Source organism: Teleopsis dalmanni, chromosome 1, assembly GCF_002237135.1.
Source record: "Teleopsis dalmanni isolate 2A chromosome 1, ASM223713v2, whole genome shotgun sequence".
Taxonomy (NCBI): domain Eukaryota; kingdom Metazoa; phylum Arthropoda; class Insecta; order Diptera; family Diopsidae; genus Teleopsis; species Teleopsis dalmanni.
In genome coordinates, this window is record NC_051846.1 from 103,409,587 (window position 1) to 103,431,868 (window position 22,282).

The 22,282-nt window shown below is 31.3% G+C and overlaps 1 protein-coding gene across 1 annotated transcript in view; it reads right to left on the reverse strand.

Annotated features, from left to right (window-relative positions):
* Positions 1-12,057, reverse strand: part of LOC119666993 (small nuclear ribonucleoprotein F) — a 56,089-nt gene extending 44,032 nt beyond the window's left edge. The window contains exon 1 of the mRNA XM_038076274.1: positions 11,773-12,057. Coding sequence (XP_037932202.1) covers positions 11,773-11,947 — 175 coding nt within the window. The 5' untranslated portion in view covers positions 11,948-12,057. The remainder of the gene's footprint in view (positions 1-11,772) is intronic.
* Positions 12,058-22,282: the final 10,225 nt, after the last annotated feature.

The following is a 22,282-nucleotide window of genomic DNA, read 5'->3' on the forward strand; positions in this document are numbered from 1 at the left end:
TCAATTATAGGTGATTGTTGTTCAGTCACACCTGTTCTAGTTGATGTTGACGACGTATTATCACTAATAGAAATGCGCCCAAATGCAGTTTTATCAATATTAAATTTGCATGTCATGCGAGGTAAATTATCGCAAGCATATAAGTTAATGAGCATTATAACTATGGATCAATTGCATCAAAACAAATATTTCTTACGGGATATTGTTTTGATACAATTGTATCAAAACAAGTTACCGTTGGTTATTTCTGCAAAACAATATCCCGTAATGGATATTTGTTAAGAGTTAAAATTATTGTAAAATTAGTTTTTAGTTTAGTTTTTAATACGCTGCGTAAGCGACAACAATTAGTAAAAATACTATTAAGAATAAGATTGTAAAAAATACTGTTTGAATGAACAAATAAATTAATATAAAAATTATTACAAAAATATTATTCAAAGAAATAAATTAATTTATACAACAATTGAGGGCTCATTAATTATTTTTTTTATGTGCAACTCTACCGTTCAATTTAAAAAAAAACCACGTTTAAATTGAAATAAATTTTTATTTTATGATTAGTTTTATAGCTCCAATCTTTAACACCACTTTGAAAAATTGAAATTAATTATATTCTATGCGAGTTGTACAATCTTACAATCACTTTGAAAATTGAAACCCAACATAAATACTTAAATCACGGTAGAAAAAATCGAATGGACTACTAAATCTTTTGGTCTTTATACATTTGCATAATCTGTTGGTGTAATGGAATACTAATGAGCTTACACAATGTTAAGGCTGTCCTTTATATCTTGTATTCATATTGCAAATAAGCACTTGTATTCTAGTTTGAATGAGCAACCTATATATTTTATTATACATTGCATGAGTCAGAAAAGCAGTTCCAAAGTTAATCTTTGTAAGGCATTTCGAAACAAAAATTCGATTAAGAAATGAGTGGAATTCTTGCCGTGGAGACGAAAATAATGTAATTTTTATACACAGGACTTCAAATTCAACGGACACATGACCAATTGTCTGTCCGCGTAATTGACCACTACAGAGCTAATCACTCAGAGATCTTAGCATTAAAGGATATACTTATATACCAAAGTAAACATACTTTTACTACAATAATATACTTGCCAAAAGCTCCGAGAACTTGGTTGAAAATTTAAGTTCTTATGCATTCTTGTCCATGGCGAACGATTTTTCTAGTGAAAAATTCGCGTCAAGAATGGCTATAAAATTCGACTGTATCAATTTTTCGCCAAAAACTATCGTAAATAAGTCTTCAATTTTATGCTGAAAATATAGATTTCTTTTTACAAAACATATTATTTTATAATATAATAATTGGTACGCTGACTTTAGTAGAAGTATTCACTTTTGGGTGCAAGAAAAACTATTACAATCAGCGAGTCGTGATTTTTGTTTTGATTTGAATATTGAGAATTCAATGAATTTCATGTCAACAGTAATTTATAAGCGAATTGAAGAATTGTAATACTAGTAACAAATTTATTTTGTGTCAGTTGGGTTTGTTTACAAATGTTTTTTTTTGATTTGAGTATAAGTAAGAAGTGAGTGAAGTAAGTGAATATAAGCATTGAGTAAAAATATTATAGAGTCACAATGCCATAGAAATTAATTTTTGTTCTAGGTATCTACTACTGGGTACCCAAATCACTCAAATCTCTGCCGACGTCGCTTCAGTCGTTTTTGCTTCATACCAAAGAAGATTTTGCAATATTCTCTGCTTCATAGGTTCAAGAAATTTTTATATTTTTTTTTTGTGTTTTTTTCTCCTTTTGCTCTTTGAGGTGTTGTTATTGCTTTCTTGAATTATAATGTAAGTAGTAAAATGAATTATTCGCTATTTTATATTCATTCATGCCTACTTGCTTTGTGTTTAAATATGAACATATGGACATTGATATTTTTGTATGTAATTTCGGGGGCAAGAGATATCAAAATTTTATTTGCAGCATTGAAACAATTTTTCATTATGATGGCATTTGAAGAAAGAGTTATAATTGTTTTCGTAATTAATTGTTATTAAGTATGGATTTTCAATTTTATCGCATTTACATAATATTTATATTAAATCTTAGGAAGTAATACAATCATAAGAACACATACATATGTATATAAAATAATTACCAATAATTCGTAAAACATTTTTTAAAAATAGTATGATTTAGCTTTGCCAAATGTATTACAATAAAATTATATAGAAATCGATTTAAGATTAAACCTTCAGTTTATATGGCAGTTTGAATAATTAACGCTATTTTACATATATATGCACTTAAAAGTTACTGAATAAATATAAACGAAACATCAGTACAAGGGGTACAAGTGTATCGACTATTAGCTTTTGCAAGCGAATAATTGCCAAGAAATGGAGATTTATTTAAATAACTGCATAATCATTTATAGTTACTAGATCGACATACATGAAAAGTTATCGTTAATTAAATAGAAGTGACAATTTTCATGTTACTAGTTGCGTACTAATTTCCAGACCACCATTGAGGTATAATGCATCGCGCGTTTTTTTTACATTGTGTGCCCAGGAGGCCTAGTCCATGTTAACGAAGAAATTTTGTTTAAGAAAAATAATATAGAAAAGAGATTTTTTTTACTATTTCAAATTTTTTTTTTATTATTTGTTCTCTATTTCGTCCTCAAGAATTTGAAGAATTTTAGTTTTTTATATTAATATACATACATTAGTATTATCGACAAAAAGTTTTTTTGCATATAAATGATAAAAAAATATATTATCACACATAAATAATTGGAAAATAGAATGGTAACAAAGAAGAAAGAAAACAACCTGCAGAAGATTTTCCGAAAATACTCCTAAACCTGCCTAAAATCCTACCACAACAAGGCCCAATGACAAAACGACAACAAACAACGCTCAGGAATAGAGGAATACCACCACCAATAAGAGAACACATTTGTTAGTTCTTCCCGTTATTAGATATATATATTGTTTTATTCAGTTAGTTTACTGATAACTTTTCTTCACGACTACTTTATTATTTCTCAAAAACACATGTCGCCTTTTCGCGTGTGCTTAAAGGCGACGACACAATACAAAAATGACAAATAAATTAAAGGCCATGATACAATAAATCTTAATTATAAACATATCGCCGCCTTTGATGGCTCCAGCAGACATCAACATTCAGATGGAATAGGTGCCAATTTATGGATTGCTCGGCGAACCTCTCCATTCTTTGTTTTTACATCAGCAACTCGTACCCAACCTTTAGCATCTCTTGTCACTTTCAGCACTCTCCCAATAAGCCATTGCTTAGAAGGCTAATTTTCTTCTGCAACTAACACCATATCACCTTCATTAAGGTTCTTCTGCTTCTTAGTCCATTTGACTTTCTGTTGAAGTTCATGAAGATACTCCGCCGACCACCTTCTCCAAAAATGTTGTTGTATGGCCGAAATTCGTAGCCATCTATCTTTATGAGACCATTCTTCGCTATCCACAGTAGGTTCCACAGTTCCAACCAACGGACCACCTGTTAAGAAATGTGCCGGTGTAAGAACGCTTTCATCATTTGGGTCGTTAGACAAGGTTGTCAAAGGTCTTGAATTTAAAACTGCCTCTACTTCCGCAACCACTGTTGCCAGCTCTTCAAATGTAAGATGCGATTGACCCAATATTCTAGCCAAATGATATTTTGCTGATTTTACAGCCGCTTCCCATAGTCCACCAAAGTGGGAGGATCTGGGTGGTATATGATGAAATTCAATACTATTGGCAGTACAATATTTTGAAATCTTGCCCTGTACTTGTTGATCAAAAAACTTGCATTTCATTTCCTCGAGCTCTTTACGAGTACCCACAAAATTAGTGGCATTGTCGCAAAATAATTTTAAGCATAAGCCGGGTCGAGCTACAAATCTTTTTAATGAAGCCAGGAAAGCCTTTGCAGTCAAATCAGAGACCACCTCCATATGCACAGCTTTTGTGGCAAAACAAATAAAAACAACAATATAGCTTTTTGTTGTTCTGTACCCACGAAGTAGATACGTTGTTGTAATAGGGCCGCAAAAGTCCACTCCAGTCACAGTGAATGGCCTCGCTACGGTGACTCTAGAAGAGGGTAAATCGCCCATAATCTGATTACTCAATTTTGGATGGCATCTAAAGCATTGTAGACAACTACCAGTAATTTTGCGTATTACTCCTCTAGCATGAAATATCCAAAATCGCTGCCTAACTATAGCCATAAGCGCTTGCGTACCAGCATGCAAATATTTGAAATGAAGAAATCGTACAAAACTGCAAACTATTTCTGAGTTATTCGGTAACAAAATTTGATGTTTAGCATCATATGGCAATGCAGCCTTCGCTAATCTCCCACCAACACGTAGTAGCGGAACACCATAAGTATCTTCTACAAAAATGCTCAGATTTTTATATTTACTGTTTGCTGGCAATTCTCTATTCTTCAATAGCAGCTCAATTTTTTCTTTGAAATAATGTTGTTGCACACAGTAGAATATACTAGTGCTTCATCTAATCTTTCAGTCATAGACTTAACGCTTCTTCGAAAGCCAAGAAGATTGGCAAAAATTCTTTGTAATTTTTCAAAATCGCTGAAGGTTTCAACCCACGTCACAAAAGAAGATTTCGAGTTATCCTCAGAGCATGCCTCATAAGATATTTTTTTTTTCAAATTATTAACAGTCATTATCGTACTATTACGACTCCTTTCTTGGTCAGCATTAGTATTCTTTCTAGACTTATTTGGTGGCCACTCACAAAAATCTCTCTTCAAGAAAGAAGGACCTGCAAACCAAATAGAATTAGATAGTTCATCTACATACGCACCTCTTGATATTATATCCGCTGGGTTAGACTTTGAAGGAACATGCCGCCAAATACACGTTTATGTCTGCTCTTGAATCAATGATACCCGGTTGGCAACAAATGTGTTCTAATTTGATGGGTGCTCGCTCAGCCAATCTAGCACAATTTCGGAATCCACCCATAAATAGGTCGCGTCAATAGAAATTGGAAAATTGGATTTGGTTTTTGTCACTAGTTTCGACAGCAATTCCGCAGCCAAAAGTTCCAATTTTGGTAAAGATAAAGTTTTTAATGGCGCTACTCTGGATTTAGCACTCCACAACTGCATTGTAACGTCGTTGTCCACACATATTGAGCGAATATAAATACAACACCCGAAAGCTCTTTTTGATGCATCAGCAAATCCATGCATTTCAACTCTAGCAACTCGTTTTTCTGCCAAAACAAATCGAGGCACACTTATTTTTTTGACGTCTTTTAGGGATTCATCCCAATTAGCCTTCAATATCCACAAATCTTGCATGAAAATCTTCGCCTTTACGTTTAATGGGTTAATAAGCCCAAGGGGATCAAACAACTTAGATAGTTCCGACAACACTATTCTTTTTGTCACCGCTTTCGAGCTATCAAAATCTGGCCAAACGTATCGAAACGTATCTCCCACTGGAGCCCAGATGATACCAAGAGTTTTTATTATTTCCTCATCATTCATCCGAAGAGTCTCTTCTTTATCAGCTTCAGGTACGAAATTAAGAAATTTTTCACTATTTGAAAACCACTTCCTTAACTTAAATTTTGCTAAATTCATTATTGCTGATACTTGATTATATATTTCAAAAATTTCATCTTCATCGTTTGATCCACTGATCAAATCATCCATATAAAAATCAGATAACACCTTTCTCGATCCAATCGGATATTTATCGATATAATCTTCACTTAACTGTTTTAAGCATCTTCTAGCTAAATAGGGGGCAGATGTTGTACCATAAGTAATGGTTCGCAAGCGATAGGCCTTTATGTTTTCACCTGAGGAAGACCTCCACAAAATCGTTTGATAATTCGCATCATCATCAGTCACCCATGCTTGGCGATACATTTTTGTTACATCTGCCGTAATTGCATATTTGTAACATCTAAATCGCAGTATTATAGATAACAGGTCATCTTGAACCAGTGGTCCTTTCATCATTACCTCATTTAATGACAAGCCACTGTCAGTTTTACAGCTACAATCGAATACAACTCGAAGTTTCGTACTCGTGGAATCTGGTCGTAGCACATACTGATGCGGTGCAAAATATTTTATCTTATCCATATCAGCTTCTTCAACGATCGTCATGTGACCTAAAGAGAGGTACTCATCCATAAATGCGTTGTAAGCGTCTCGTGTAGAGCGATCTCTACTCAACCTACGCTCTAGTGACAGCAACCGTCGTTTGGCAGCATTATAGGAACCACCCAAATCACTCACTGTTGTTTTAAATGGAATTTTCGTAATAAATCGGCCAGATGTATCTCTACGAATTGATTCACGGAAAATTTTCTCGCATTCCTCTTCTTCTTCGGTTAAAAAATTTGATTTAGTTGAAATCTGTTCTATTTTCCAGAATTTTTCAACCAATTGACTCAAGTTTTCATTCTCATTATGGTTGTGATTGATCAGCATATTATTTATTTTATGACTAGGCGCTAAACATTCTTCTGCTTTGCCTGCAACTATCCACCCTAGTATGGATTTCTGTAGGGTTGGCAACCTTTCATTAAGATAAATTCGTCCAATCGACAACAAATCGAAGAAAATTTCCGCACCAATTAAAATATCTATACGCGCTGGCTTATTGAACATTGGATCAGCCATTTGAATATTTTTTGGTAAATTCCAGTCCGCAACATCGACATAACGATTAGGTTTGGAGCTTGTTATTTTCGGTAAAACATAAAATTGCAGACTGACTTCGAATTCATTTATTTTTGATTTGATGGTAGCCACAGTTTTTGTTTTAAAGCTAGTTACAACGTCTCCAACACAGCTAGCATCTAATTTATAAGACGTTTTTTTTAATAACAGTTTTTGAGCAACTTTCTCACACATCAAATTTACTTGAGAGCCAGAATCTAATATGGCTCGCATTTGGTGATATTTGCCAAACTTGTCCGCTACCATTACTACTGCTGTTGCCAAAAAAACCTCGTTTTCAGTCATTACGTTCATAACTGATGACTGAGCTGTCTCCTGTGTTGACGTAGATGGCCCATTTTTGCATCTTTGTTCATTTGGCTCCAAGATATAATCTTTATGTAAAAGTTGATGATGAGATAAATTACATTTCGAGCATTTAACAGTAGATCATTCTTTTTGAAGGTGTCCCCTTTTCAAACATGTAAAACATACCTTTATTCTCCGTGCTACGAAAAAGCGTTCTTTTAAAGAAAGCTTTCTAAACTTGCTACAATCTGCAATCTCGTGGCCACTGCCATTGCAGACTTCACATAAAGGTTTTGTAACTGCAAGAGAGGTTGAGTAGTTGCGGTTATTTCTATACTCTTTTTGATAGTTTACAGCCTTTGAATTCACTTGATTAACTTTATGTTCCCTTGCCTCAAGGTTCTCACATCGCCTCGTCAAAACTGCTGAACATTCATTCCAAGTTGACAGCTTCCTGTAATCCACTGATTCTTCCCATTTGACCTGCGAATCTTCGTCCACTCTTTCCATCACCAAATGAATTAACATGGCATTCGCTATATCTTTGTAATCACCTAATGATAGCATTGCATTCAAATGTGCATTCGCTGCATTTAATACATTTCTTAAATGAACTGCAGATGGTTTTGTTAATTTTGGGACAGCAAAGAGGGCTGTAATATGTTCCTCGAACATCAACGCCTTTTTATCGAAGCATTCCTTCAATCGATCGAGTGCTTTGGGGTAATTGTCCTCTGTGACATCAAAATCGTCAATAGCTGCCAGCGGCTTAGAGCCCAAGTGCTCTTTAAGTATCAAAAATCGTTCGCAGTCATCAAGCATTTCATCCTGGTTGATTAATTTATTAAACAAGGCTATAAATTTCGGAAATTCGCTATACTTCCCTTCAAATTTCGGTAATTTTACTTCCCGATGACTTCTTGGGCCCGGCAATAACGATGTTGTATTCGTTGCATTGACATCTACCAGTGATAGCTTTCTTTTTTTTAGTAAACTCATTATTTTTGCTTTCGTGGCCACAAATGCATCTTCAACTTCTGCTGTAATTGCTTCGCTTGAAGAAGTATCTGCACCTTGGTTTAGTTTGTCGATATCTGCTTGCACACTCAGAAACTGTTTGAAGTAATTTTCTGTCAAACTAAGCCTGCAGTTAAGTTCCTCTGTTGACAAACTTGACCCTTTTTTCAAAATCATTGATTTTATGCGAGTGATGCTGCCTTTGGTGCTGCCTCTCAACGCCTTCAATTCCGCCAGTTTCTTAGACCTTTTCTGCACGCCTTCTTGCTCCCCGTCGCTGAGTTCGTGAATATCTGAGTCTAACATTTTGCAATTATATTTTTTTTTCTGGATCACTATCCCTTTTCTGGATCACTATCCCTTTTATGGATCACTATCCCTTTTATGGATCACTATCCCGGGTTTCGGCACCAATGTTTTATTCAGTTAGTTTACTGATAACTTTTCTTCACGACTACTTTATTATTTCTCAAAAACACATGTCGTCTTTTCGCGTGTGCTGAAAGGCGACGACACAATACAAAAATGACAAATAAATTAAAGGCCATTAACACAAAAAATTATAAATTATAAAAAAAAATTAAATTATTATATTAACACAAAAAATTATAAATTGATCAATATCCCGTGAATAACCATAAAAAATAGCAAATTTTCTACGTAATAAATATTAATATTTACATTTTTATACATATTTATTAACACATGTTTATTAATAACTATCTTAAAATTAATTCACTTAAACTATGTATTTTGAACAAAATAAATAAATAAAGTAAGTAGTTACGGTAATAAATAAATTATAAATAAATGTTATTAAGGCTGTATTAGGGCAAATTTGTAATATAAGGTTATATAACAATTTATGCCTTAGTCGATTTCACTTTCTCTACCATACAAAGGAATTGCTTACGAAGTAATATAAGCAGAATAAAGCCCAGCAATTCAATTCGATGAAGTCTGCAGGCCCCAATAAACCAACTCGGTAAATTATGGTTAAGTAAACTAAAATTTCCTAGGGTTTTTTTGCACTGCGCTTATGTTAAAAGTTTTTAAAATTATTTATTTTTTTATTATACATCTTATAAAAAGTTACCAATGGTAATACCTAATTTACCTAATTTACCATACTCGAAATTCTGGTAAATACCAACATTCACTGCCATGCGGACATAATTTACTATTTTCCTCAATTTACTTTCAATTACTCGAACTCGCACACCGTCAATTACATACAATTATCTTATTTTAGCTAATACTAATATAACATACATATAACTGTTATTATACCTGATTAAAACAAAAAATTGAAATTGGTTGCATTTGCTTCAAATGTTCCTAAAATAAGATCAAAAAATATTCATATTCTTCCAAATAAAAGTACATATGTTTATAAATATACATTTATACACATACATATATATATGTAGATCAGTAAACTTCCAAACAAGTAGGGATGTTTCTCTTATTTGCATTATGAAGTGATATTAAATGCATGAAATTTTTACGTACTGCTTGCTGGTACCAAGCATTAATTGCAAAAACAAATAATTACACCAAAAACTAATTTGACTGTTTTCTTGAACTACCTGCATTCGTAACAAGCAAATCTGTTTTTTGTTTTCATTTTTGTCCTTCATTCATCAATAGTAAAATTTTAAGAAAGAACAAGCATAAGCGCGACTGATCTAGCAGCAGCGCAGAAAGAAGAAATATCTTCACTCCGCCCTCCCGTGCCTGTTGCTGAAAATTTAAAAATTGAGTCATTGTGACTCTATAATATTTTTACTCAATGATATAAGTGAGAAAATTTGGAATAAAAAAAACTTAAATTTAATTCTATAGTAAATAAATAAAAATTGCATAATTTATTAGAATCACCGAGCGAAAGTGAAACTGACTCTTACATTCCCTTTTTAAACACTAGTTCAAGTGTATTAAGCTCAGGGGATGAAGTGCATCAGCATGGATATAGTGGAAATTTTGTGGAAACGATCAATAATTTTTCCGTTGAAGATTTTAGGAAAAACTTTAGACTTCAAAGATGTGCTACTAATCGAAAGAACTAGTGTTTAGCTCATATCAATTGAACACCAATTCATAAAATACTATTTATAAAATACGCACTTGCTAATATGGCAAAAGAGGAAGCTATGAAAAAATTTCCGTTCGTAATTCGTTGCATAGACAACACACATATTAAAATAAATGCACCACACCATAGAAAGGAAGCTTATTTCAAAAGGAAGCATAACTAAAGTTTGATCTTGCAGCCAGTTTGCGATGAAAGTGGTCTTTTTATAGACGTGTATGTTGGAGAGCCTGGTTTCTTACATGACAGCAGAGTTTTACGTAGATAACAACGGTATAGTTCAGCATCATTTTTAAAGAAATTTCCCAGAGGTTCTTTCCTTTCAGGAGAATCTGCATGAAATCATTCGTAGGCAAGGATTGTCATAGAAGACACTTTTGATTGTATACCAAGGTTTCGTCGACTGTTATATTTTATGGAACAACAAAAAACACTCAATAAGAAATTTAATTATGTGGGCATGCATATTGCATAATATATAATGTACACAGAATGATGCAGTTCATAATGAATTCATTCAGAATAAGTATACTGGATAACAGGCCGAATTTACTTAAGCGATAATTGATACTGTTGACATAACGAATCATGGTTAGCATCGAATAATTTCATATTGATTCAATTACAAATGAGTTGTAAAGATCTGTAAAACAAAGTACATTCTACAAGTAAATTATTTATTGTTCTGTTTTAATTAAATAAAAGAATTCAACTTATACATTTCATATTATTTGATTTTAATAAATGATCAAACAACACTTTTTCAATCATAATAAAACGAGTATTTAAAGTATTAATTTTAATTATAATAATAATTAAAACATTACTTGTATTATAATAATAATGACATATTAAATAATTAAATATATAAAATAGATTTGTTTATATTTTTACTGCACCGTTGCATCGCATTGCCAACCACATTTGCATTAAAATACATTCCTTTTATTTTTTACATACATTCCATATTGAATCAGATTGTGAACCAGATCAATTGCTGGTTCACCCCATTGTTTTTGTTTTTCATGTAAAATTAAGCTGATTGAGCATGTTTGCTGAGACACAGCTAATACGTATGCTACAAAGTTTTTACATCTAGAAGTAATGTCACATTTTGGATTATGTAAAAACTATATAATTTTAGGTTTCAATTGTCAAAATAATTCTAAATAAAAAATTTTAAGGGCTCCCTTGATGTATCTGAAATTTTTTCAACCAAATTAAAAACAAGTTGTTTTATTTGACTGTATGTGCCTTTTGCAAGCAGTAACTTAAAAATATTTAATTGCGGACACAACAAACGACCAGAAACTGAAACGGTAGAACATGAACAAGATAGGTAAAACAAAACGAAAAATTTTAAAATAATTATTTTCAACTGTCTAAAACAGTATTTATTCACAACAGTCTAATTATGTATTCACAACATAATTCCTAGTATTCATTAGAAGTATTAATATATGAATACTGAACTCTTCAACACCTCTGCTACACATATAATGTATTTCAAAATTTCATGTACATCTTACTTAACAAATACGGATTTAAATTATGTTTAAGTTTTTCTTTCTAAACATAGATTAAGTATGTTTAAATATGTTTATGATTATTAAGTATACAAACCAGCAATTTGTCCATCTACATGTTCTTCAGTGTTTGCTAGCTGCATGTTCATATAACCATCAACGGAAACTAAGTATCCCTTATATTCATGTCCCCATTTCAATTTAATAATTACAGCCTTACCAGTTAATCCATTTAAAAATGGTTTTGGATTTATAGGCATAGCAGCAGACATGTTTTTATATCTTAACAACCACAAACTATATATTTCAAAATATATTTCAGCACTTACTTTGAGCCGCAATTTAAGAGCAAACCATAACTGAAAGAAGATTCAAAACCCTGTTTACACTAGCAAGCAATGAAGTACATTTTCTACGTTCGCTACAACTACGATAACTAAAGGCTTATATGGCGTTTACATTGGCCGAAAATGGCTCATTTTGAATGAGCTATTTGAAAGTGTTTACACTCGTTCTATTTCATTTGTTTTCATTTCAACAGCTGATTTTTCAACTTGCATGTTGATTTGATTTTTGGCCTGTGCCAAAAAAATGTTGCATGAAGGTTAAATATGCCTTCAAACCTTACATTAGAAACTTAAAACATATTTTTAACTTCGATTAATTGCTTTTTGGGAAGTAAAAGTTCTAAGAAGCAGTGCATCGTTTTCAAGAAAATGCAACCACCAAACATTTGTTTACCTTTTTTTGTAAATATGTTAAAAACAGCTTTTTCAAACTGTCAAAATGCCATGAAGAGCTTTCATTTAGGGTATGTTCAAAGGATTCCTTTGCATTTGGAACGTATGTGGAATGCATTCGAACGTCATTCATACAGAATGTGAGAAAATTGCTCATTTTTGTGCTTGAAATTTTATATGCAAGAATGAGCCATTCGATACTCAATTTCGATTTTTGACCAAAATGAGCCATTTTCGGCCAATGTAAACGCCGTATTAGTTAGGTAACGCAAGAAATTAAGGAAGAACGAAATGAAAATTTCGCACTACTTTAAGGCTTCGTTAGTCGGTAAGTAAGCAGCTGATTTTATTTACATTTGAACATGTAACCAAAATATTTTCAATGTGCACTTAAAATAATTACAAAATTATTTTATTTGATATAGAAGACAAATATTGTTAGTGGCATTACGTATGTTTAAACTGAAAAACCGAGAAAAACACTCCGGGAGTGCAGGCAGAAGTGAAAACTTGAACTTATGGCGCGTTAGGCACTTTTTTGGGTGAGCATTTTTAGGTGCGCTCGCGACATGAGAAATTGTACATAAAAAATCAAGTTTATCCAAGCAATGTGGATAATAAGTATAATAATATAGAAACTATATTCGAAGGAAGTGGTTTTATTTAAATGAGTAAATATTAGTAAATAGTAAATACAAAATTTATCAGTTCTCATCCATAATTTCAACAACTCTTACATCATCATTATCAGCATTTTCATCATTATTATCAGGATTTTCATCAAATTCTAAAACTGATACAATAGGTCTATGGTAACTAAAGTATGAAATAAACAATTTTGATTTAAATCTATTTATATATCTTGTGAATACTGCATCAATAGTAGTTTTGTATTTTGTTGTGCTAAGATTGCGATCATTGGACATCGTTAAATCAAATTCTTGATATAAAAATTCAATTAATGATTGATTTTTGACATCTGCAAAGTTTATGTTGAAATCTCCACTCAAAATCATAGTATAATGATCAAATCTTCTATTAATTTTCATCATAAATATTGCGGAAGCAGCTTTAGAATAAATGAATAAATTTGAATACAAGAACTCTCGTATTGCTTGTAAAGACTGTTTTGGTGAAATATAAACGGCAGCCATTATTATTGTTTGTCCATTAGAATGGCATTGGGAAATACATATATCACCAATATTCGAAACATTAGTGCTAAACATACTGGTATATCTCGCATGCACTTCCATATGATCTGTAGAAAATGTGGCCATAGTATCATTGGACCGATGATAAATAGCCACCCCACCTGCTGGACGATTGTCTCTTTTGAAACTTGCTATAAAGTTGAAATATAAAGTGATGACGAGCAGCAGTTGTAATAATGTATACAAAATATAACACTATAGTATACAAAAGCACTACAACAATGTTTTTATTAATTCTATTAACACTTTAGATTTGTTTTTTTTTGTTTTTTTAACACAATACCATAGCAGCAACACAAGTCAAATGAAATATTTAAATCAGGGTTTGAAAAATGATGATGATGAAATCAGCAAAAAAATGATAGCGAGATGAAAGCAGAGCAGATCATTTTTTTTTTTTCATGTGCAACGGCTCCCGCCGTTGTTGTTTAACACACACACAAAAACAGACATACTAATGCAGACACACAATGCAGACATACAATGCAGACACACTAAATTTGACTCAACTAAATTTGATGTGCTCTGCTCTGCTATGGCTCTCGTCAAAGTGAGAGCGATAGCAGTAGCATAGCAATAATCTGTCGCGAGGGCACGAACGAATGCCCATGCAAAGACTGCGTATAGCATGCAGCGCTCTCGCATACCTATACACTCTGAATACACATATAGGTATGTAATCTCGTCTGTCGCGAGAGCACGAACGAATGCCCATGCAAAGAGCGCGTATAGTATACATATATTATACAAATACCCGCGGAGTATATCTGTGTAAAATCTCATCTGTCAGATCGGCTGAAAATGCTCACCCAAAAAGTGCCTAACGCGCCATAAGAAGTTTTCACTTCAAAAAAAAACTATTTACTATATCTGTATGCAAAATATTTTTATTTTCTATTATGTTAATTATATTGTAAAATAATGAATCAACAACTTTAAACATCAAAAGCTCCAACCAGTAGTTGTTTCTTCGCAAGTGCAGTGAATTTCTTATGAATTCTTTATGAATATTAACTTTTATATCGAGCGTTAATTTTTTGTATATTTCTGTATGTACATATTTCTGCAATTTCGCTTCTGCCTTCATCACGAGAATTCTTAATATTAAAAACATCTATGCAATTTGCACACTATTTATACTTATAAAACAGGTGTTATAAATAATCTTAATTAGTATGGTTTTTTGTTTTTGCATTTTACGGTGCTAGTTAAAAATCGAAATCATTCTTTCAATAAAACATAGCAGAATCAGTGAAGACATTTATCCCGAATTCCGTCAGAAAAATGCTTTTAAAGATTCATGCAAAAGTCTTTGCACTGAACATCCTACATTTACGCTCCCATATCGGAATCCACAGAAAAAGAAAGCAACGAGTTCTACGCAGAAATATCCGAACTACTGAAACATACGAAGTCCCATGAATTTAATCTTGTTGAATATTTGTTTATATTATGTTATATTATGAATATTTTGTTGTCATTAATTTTGTATGAATAATTTGTTATTTTTATTTGTATTGTAATAATTGTGTTAAATATATTTGGTGTAGAAAATAACGTTGTGAATGCAATGCCCAAAATACGTCATACGCTTCTGTTGGCACATGAAAACAAAAGCGTCAAATTTCGTCTGCAAGAAAATGCACTCTTGCAGTTTGCAATAAGTTCATTGTTTGGCATGCATGGTCAAGGTTATTTTAGTTAATTTATTTGTTGTAAATTAATTATCAATTTTAAATAAAAGGCACAATTGAATTTTTGACAATTCAATTGATGCGAAGCCACATTCGTTATCGATTCTTTTTTGTTTGTTCTAATAGCTTGTAGATTTGGTTCAAGTGCTAAATTTACACCATATAAGCACCTGACTACTGGATTCAAGTCTTCAGTAATCAGTATAATTTAGGACAATCTTCAAATCACTGGGTTCAAGTGCTCAGTGGTTCTCGTGTTCAAATAAGTCAACATAAGTACTGGATTTAAGAGTTCAGTACTTGCAAACAGTTGATTTCAACCTTTGATTCAGCGTGTGATCATACATTTTGGTGTGATCGTACAAATCTCATTATTAGAGAAATTAAATTTCAAAGTAAGATCAGGTGCGGCGGAAGGAATAGTTGGTGAGTATGATCTTGGAATAAATAACGATAGGGGCGACAAACTCATTCAATTCTATCACCGAACAAATGATTTTGCCTACATCCGAGGAGACTCTACACTTAGACGTTGAAATAACTGCAAAATCTCACATCACACCAAAATATCTCTAATGAAATTAACAGCAAACTTGCCAACATAGATCACCAAAACACAAACTATTTGGAGATTTGTAATCAAACTACAGAAATCCTTGCAATTGTACCAAATAATCTGCCAAATAAAACTACTTGGAGATTTGTAATCAAACTGCAGAAATCCTTGCAATTGTACCAAACAACCTGCCAGATAAAAAACATCAAGCTAAAGCTTGATGACTGAAGAGACTTTAGAACTAATGGATGACAGAGGATCCTATAAGAACAAATAATATAACGAATACAGAGTTTTCCAAAGAACAATCCAATCTAAAATTAGACAAGCAAAGACCAACTGAACATATGTTAGTAAAATAGAAAGACTCCAAAATTTACACAATGACTTCAATTTATAAGAAGTGAAATATCTGGAAGCAATTTATCAATAAGTTATTTGAAGATAATACTAAGAACACCACCATTAACGATCACAATCAAGAACTATGGTCAGGTCCTGTAATAACCAAAGGTAAGATCCAAAAAGCCATCAAATCATATAAAAACAAAAAAGCAATTGGTTTAGATGAAATACTAATAGAAATGATCAAACTTTTGGACAACAACCTAGATGTGCAAGAAAAAAATCTTGTATGGTATTTAATGACAGTGGTGTATATCCTCAAAATTGGCTAAAAACCGCATTCATTGCAATAACCAAATTCATCAACGCTAGAAAATGCAGTGAATATGGACTTATAAGTTTGATGAGTCATATATTAAAAATATTCCTAAAAATAATATATATCAGATTATTCAAGAAATGTGAAGAAATTATGGGCAACACACAGTTTGGTTTTAAAGAAGCAATGGAAACACGACAGGATTTCTTCAGCCTCCAAGTTTAGTACAAAATTAAAAGATGTTCAGAAAGACATTGTTGGAAGTTTAACTTGTTATGCAAAGATTTAAATGCACAACACTTTAATCAAAAAATGAAACTAATTTATACAAATTTTATATACAAATTTTATATGTTCTCAGTATGTTTTTGCTCATTACAGTTACTCATAAATTTATTTATAATAATCAAAGTAAAACAAATGTGTATGTAATTTTAACTTAATTTCTCAATATCTTACATTGGATGTTTAATGTTTTATTGGTATAATCAAGTAAAATAAATATACTTATATAAGTTACAAATAGATATTAAACACGACTGACTGAAAACGAAATTGTAAATTTTATAAATACGCATCAAGAGAGCGATGTGCTACGTTGATTTTTGATTGTTGTAAAATTCATGTGTTTTTATGAATGTTTGCTTTTAATATTTATTGGGCACAACTGCCAAAATAGAAGCGTTTTTAATTAATACAATACAATTCAATTTTTTGCTATTCGTTAATCATTATTGACTTTTTACAGTTTCTACAATACAATTTAATTTTTTGTTATTCGTTAATCATTTTGTTTTTTGTGCGCACCCGCACAAGAAAAAGAATTGAACCAACGAAGTTTACTTGAAACCAGAAAAATATTATAAAATTGCTCATCTTAAGGGCAAAAACAAAAAGCAATAATAGTAAGAATTAGAACCCTGGATTTGATTACATATTATACAGGAGGTTAATTAGATTAATAAATTACACATATCTCAACTATATAATATATAAAAGATTAATTACATAATATATTATTTATATAATATTGTAATTATATAACATGCAATATATTAATTATACAATAAATAAATTAATTTGACTTTAAGTGCTCCAACAGTTGTATTGATCTCCCGTAACAGACTTCTTCATTTGCGTCATCGATTATGTGCAATATGATAAGCTCATACAAATCTTAGAAAATATGAGCCAGACAATACAGATATAAGACTATTACTCGTAAATTTGTACTGGAACCAAACTGCTGAGCTGAAGCTGGAAGACGTAACCGTCCAAAACTTAATCATCAATAGAGGTGCTCGCAAAGGCATTAAGGTAAAAGGTATATTTATAAACAACATTTCATAATACACAACACTCATAGGGCCATGTTATGCAGAGTGTCTCGGGCGCGACATGAGTAAAATTGTTGTTGTTTTCAATGCAAATCATAAATTTGAAAAAAAGAAAAAAAACAATATGACCGTTGAAACTCCGGCATGAGAGCCGGCGTATTTATGCCTCGGTACTAAGACAAAACAGTGCTGTTTAGTAATAAATTTCAGAATTTGCGCCTTTTAGGAGAAAAGTACTTCAATTTCAGTACGTTTTGGAGAAAAAATGGAAGTAAGCAACACAGCCTATTCTATAAAATGCTAATAATACAATTATTACATTTTCCGATTTTAAGGAAAGGCGTATAGTTTTGTAAGTACTGCTTACAATTACTATAAGATAATATAGTAATAAATTAACAGTATTACAGCCTCTATGAGTTTTTTCTTGCTTGTTATTTTTGGTGGCAAATTGAAAGTTAGCATATCATAATTTTCTTTTAAATTTAGGCACAACCAAAAATGACCAAAACATTGTAAAAATACAAAATTGGCAATACTGATGTCACACTCTGCATAACATGAATATCAGGATAGACTGAAAGAGGTAATTTTGCCGTGCCCGAGACACTCTGCATATGGTCCATAGCTGATAGTATGGACGATATTCAACTTCTTCTTGAAAAAGTTAAAAAGAAGAATAGAGATTTTGATGTATTTATGAATATCAAAAAAACATGATTATTAATAAAAAACAACTACCATACATCGATGCTATCATTAAAATTGGAACTAAAGCCATCGAACGACTAGTTAAGTTTAAATACTTTGGTTGCTGGCTAAACCAAGGTACATTAGATCAGAAAATGGAAATCAGATCAAGAAATTAAATATCGAATAGAGATAGCTAGAAATTCTTTTCACAAATTCAAAAAAGTGGTATGCAATAGCCAACTTACGTATTCGCCACGTTAAATGCTGTGTGGTCCATTCTACTGTATGACTTAAAATCTTGGACTTTAAAAATCCTAACAATGAACAAAATAGAAGCGTTTGAAATGTAGTATTACAAACGTATTCTGAAGACTCTTTGAATGAACAAAAATTTAAATGAAGAAGTTCTAAAAAGATTAAGAAAAGATAGAAAACTCCTAAAAACTATCAAAATAAAAAGAACGAGGTATTATGGTCATATCATCCAAAGTCCAAAATATGAATTGCTGCAACCGATTGTGGAAGGCAGAATCGAAGGCAAACTCGACATGGGAAAAAAACATATGTCACTAACAATATTTGTCTTCAATTTTAAATAAAATAATTTCACGACTATTTTACGTGCACATTTTGAAAATATTTTGTTTACTTATTCAAATGGAAACAAAATAAGCTGCTTACATACCGACTAATAAAACCTTAAAGTGGAGCGGAATTTTCATTTTTTTTCCACTTAAGTTATTATTTAAGTTCTTATTATTAAGTTATTATCATGTTTTTTTCGGTCTTATATATTAACATTAAAGATATTCTTTTACTAATTTAATTTAAATTTTTTTTTCATTGACTAAGAAAAAAATAATTGTGAAAAAAAAATCGGCTTAAAAACTTTGTGCTTTTGAAATTTTTTTTCTCTTCTTGACGATTTAGTATCAGGCAACTATTTCTTTGTCCTTATATGCCGAACATCAATTTTATACGTATTGGATATCAAATTCACGCGTTGATTGTCGTAAAATAAAATTTTTGACGAACGTTGCTCTTATCCATATTAACATAAAAGTTACCAATTTCCTGGGAATGTATATTCTTGCGAAAGAGGCAATAAAACTCTGTAAAGTAGCTTCTATACTACTATAATACATCTTGTATCTTTGTCGTCACTATAATCAGCACCAAACTGCATTGTTAACTGTCAGTGCTCACTATACATGTTAAGATTGAAAGAGCTGTTTTTTTTAAATATCTGCTTGAAAAACCAATAATGAAGCCAATGTCTGACTTAGTGCACACCATTAATTGCTGTTTTGGTATTTTTATAAATTACATTCAAACTTTAGCTAGGGTTGAAACAGAAATGTAATTCAAATGCTTAAATAGCATTTTATTGTGTTTTCTTTCATCAATTTTGCGTCATGATATAATCATCTGAAATCCTATGATTTATTATTCAGCAAGTTTTTAATAATTTTATTATCGTTAATACATAGGAGCCAGCATAAATATCAATAAGTAAATATAAGACGTTTTTATTTACTTCTTACATAAAAGCACATGAAGCAACCTAGGAGTATGTAAAGCCAAAATTTATAAAAATAGACTATTGTGTTGAAGCTTGGTTTAAGTTTTATAACCTTAATATTTAGTTATCCTAAACAAAACAAACTATTGTCGTTTAAGATGTTTAAGACATTTAAGATAATATCACGAATCGCAGGAATTTCAGAAGTCAATTTGCCCTTTTCGTACATCAGAATTTGTTTCAAATGTTTTATCAGATATGATGTCACGTGGGATTATTGTTCTTCTATCTACAGGCGTAAATACTCTAATTGCTTCATTTACTTCGTAAATTATGTCTTTAAATAAATTATTTCCTTATTTTTTTTTTTTGCTGAGTTTTTAGAACGTGAATATACACGTTACTGTCAAAAATACAAAAATGTTACGGTGTAGTTTTACTATCAAGGTCAAAAAAATATGTTTGTTATCGCTAATTTTAGTGGACTGTATTATTTTTAATTACATTTCATAAAAGGTTAAAAAAGAGACGATATTTGGGATTCTTCCTTCTATTGTCTTTACAAATATATGATCATAATTATAATAAATACGGATAATTAAATGTTACAATGTTTGTTATATTAATATAGGGTATTTTTTATCCCTGTTTTTTCTTAAATCATAATTCTAAGAATTATTAAATTATTAGTATAAGTCCAAAATTAAATCCGCACCAGAGTCTGCATACAACGCGTTTACAATTTTATTTAAGTTTTTTGTAGATATTATGTGAATTTATTCCACATATTTTTTAGCCAAAGTTTTGTATTACGGTCGTGTGCGAGTTGGGCTAAGTTGTGTTCTAAATGAGAGAAATTCTAAGTTGTGTCGATAATGTAGTAATGTGTCGATACTTAGCATATTTTCGAGGTGGCTAAGTCGAGACTAAATCGCCAGGGTTGCCATTTTAGTATTTTCATAAGATAATATTTTCATAATTGAATTCAAATAAATATAAGAATATAGAAAATGACAATAAAAAATAATTTTACTAAAATGTCTTGTGTTATTTGTATTGAAAAAATTAATAATCGCTATTAGGAAACTTTTAACCGAAAAATGATCACTTTTAGTATATATTTTTCATTATTTATTTGCAATAAATTCTGTAAATATTTGTATTTTCTAAAATTTTAATTACTTTTATTTAATATTATAAACATTTCTTTGATAAAATTTTATTATAGTGGCTGATTCCAAAAAACAAAGTCAATTTCTTTTCAATGACTTGGCAATATTGTTTTGCTAATTTTTGACATTTGAATAATTTGTTTGTGTTCAACATTGTTTGTAATTTGTATATTGTATATTTGTATATTGAAAAGGCAAAACATCTTGATCCGCTTTGGTAGCCAAAGTTAAAAAGTGCACAGAAATGTGAACCTGCCTTTAGTTGGGTAGTTCATATTCGCTGAGCTACCGATAAATGATGTAGTACAAAAAGCTGAACATGAAAAAGATGTTTTTTACTTTGTCAAAGAAGCCAATCTTGGAAGTTTTGCAAATGAAGAACAGACTGCTTTACATTATGCTGTTAGTGGTGGTCACTTTGATTGTGTACGTTCTTACTATCATTTAATGCAAATAGCAAACTAATTGATAGAAATGATCAAACATGTTAGGATGTTACTGACAATAATGATATTCATATGCTATTGTCTTCATAACAAATATAATTTTTGACTTACCTTTTAATTCAGATCTTGTAAGGATTGTAAATACGGTTTTAGTAATTAATAAATAAAGTAAAATTTGATTTATTCAACACAATTATTTTCTGAATTTTTTATATATAAACCTGGCTAAATATAAATTTACTTTGTGACAAGAACTCTAAATAATAGTAGCCTAAATAACTTCAAAATATGGGTATCATTAGCACTAGTGGCATGTAAAATATTGAATTTTTGCCTTAACGATATTATTTGTTTCAAAAATATTGGTACTACTCTTTGCACTAGATGCTTTTAATAATTTTTTTGTAAACTACATTGAATATTTTTTTGGTCTACAGCATGTCTTGAGTCGAGAATCACTGCTCTGATTTATGCAATGTCTGCAAACATTTTGTTGTTAAAGCCGAGATAAGTGCTTTGATTTATTGAATCCTACTTGATCTCGTTTTCTTACGAACGATGAAACTTTC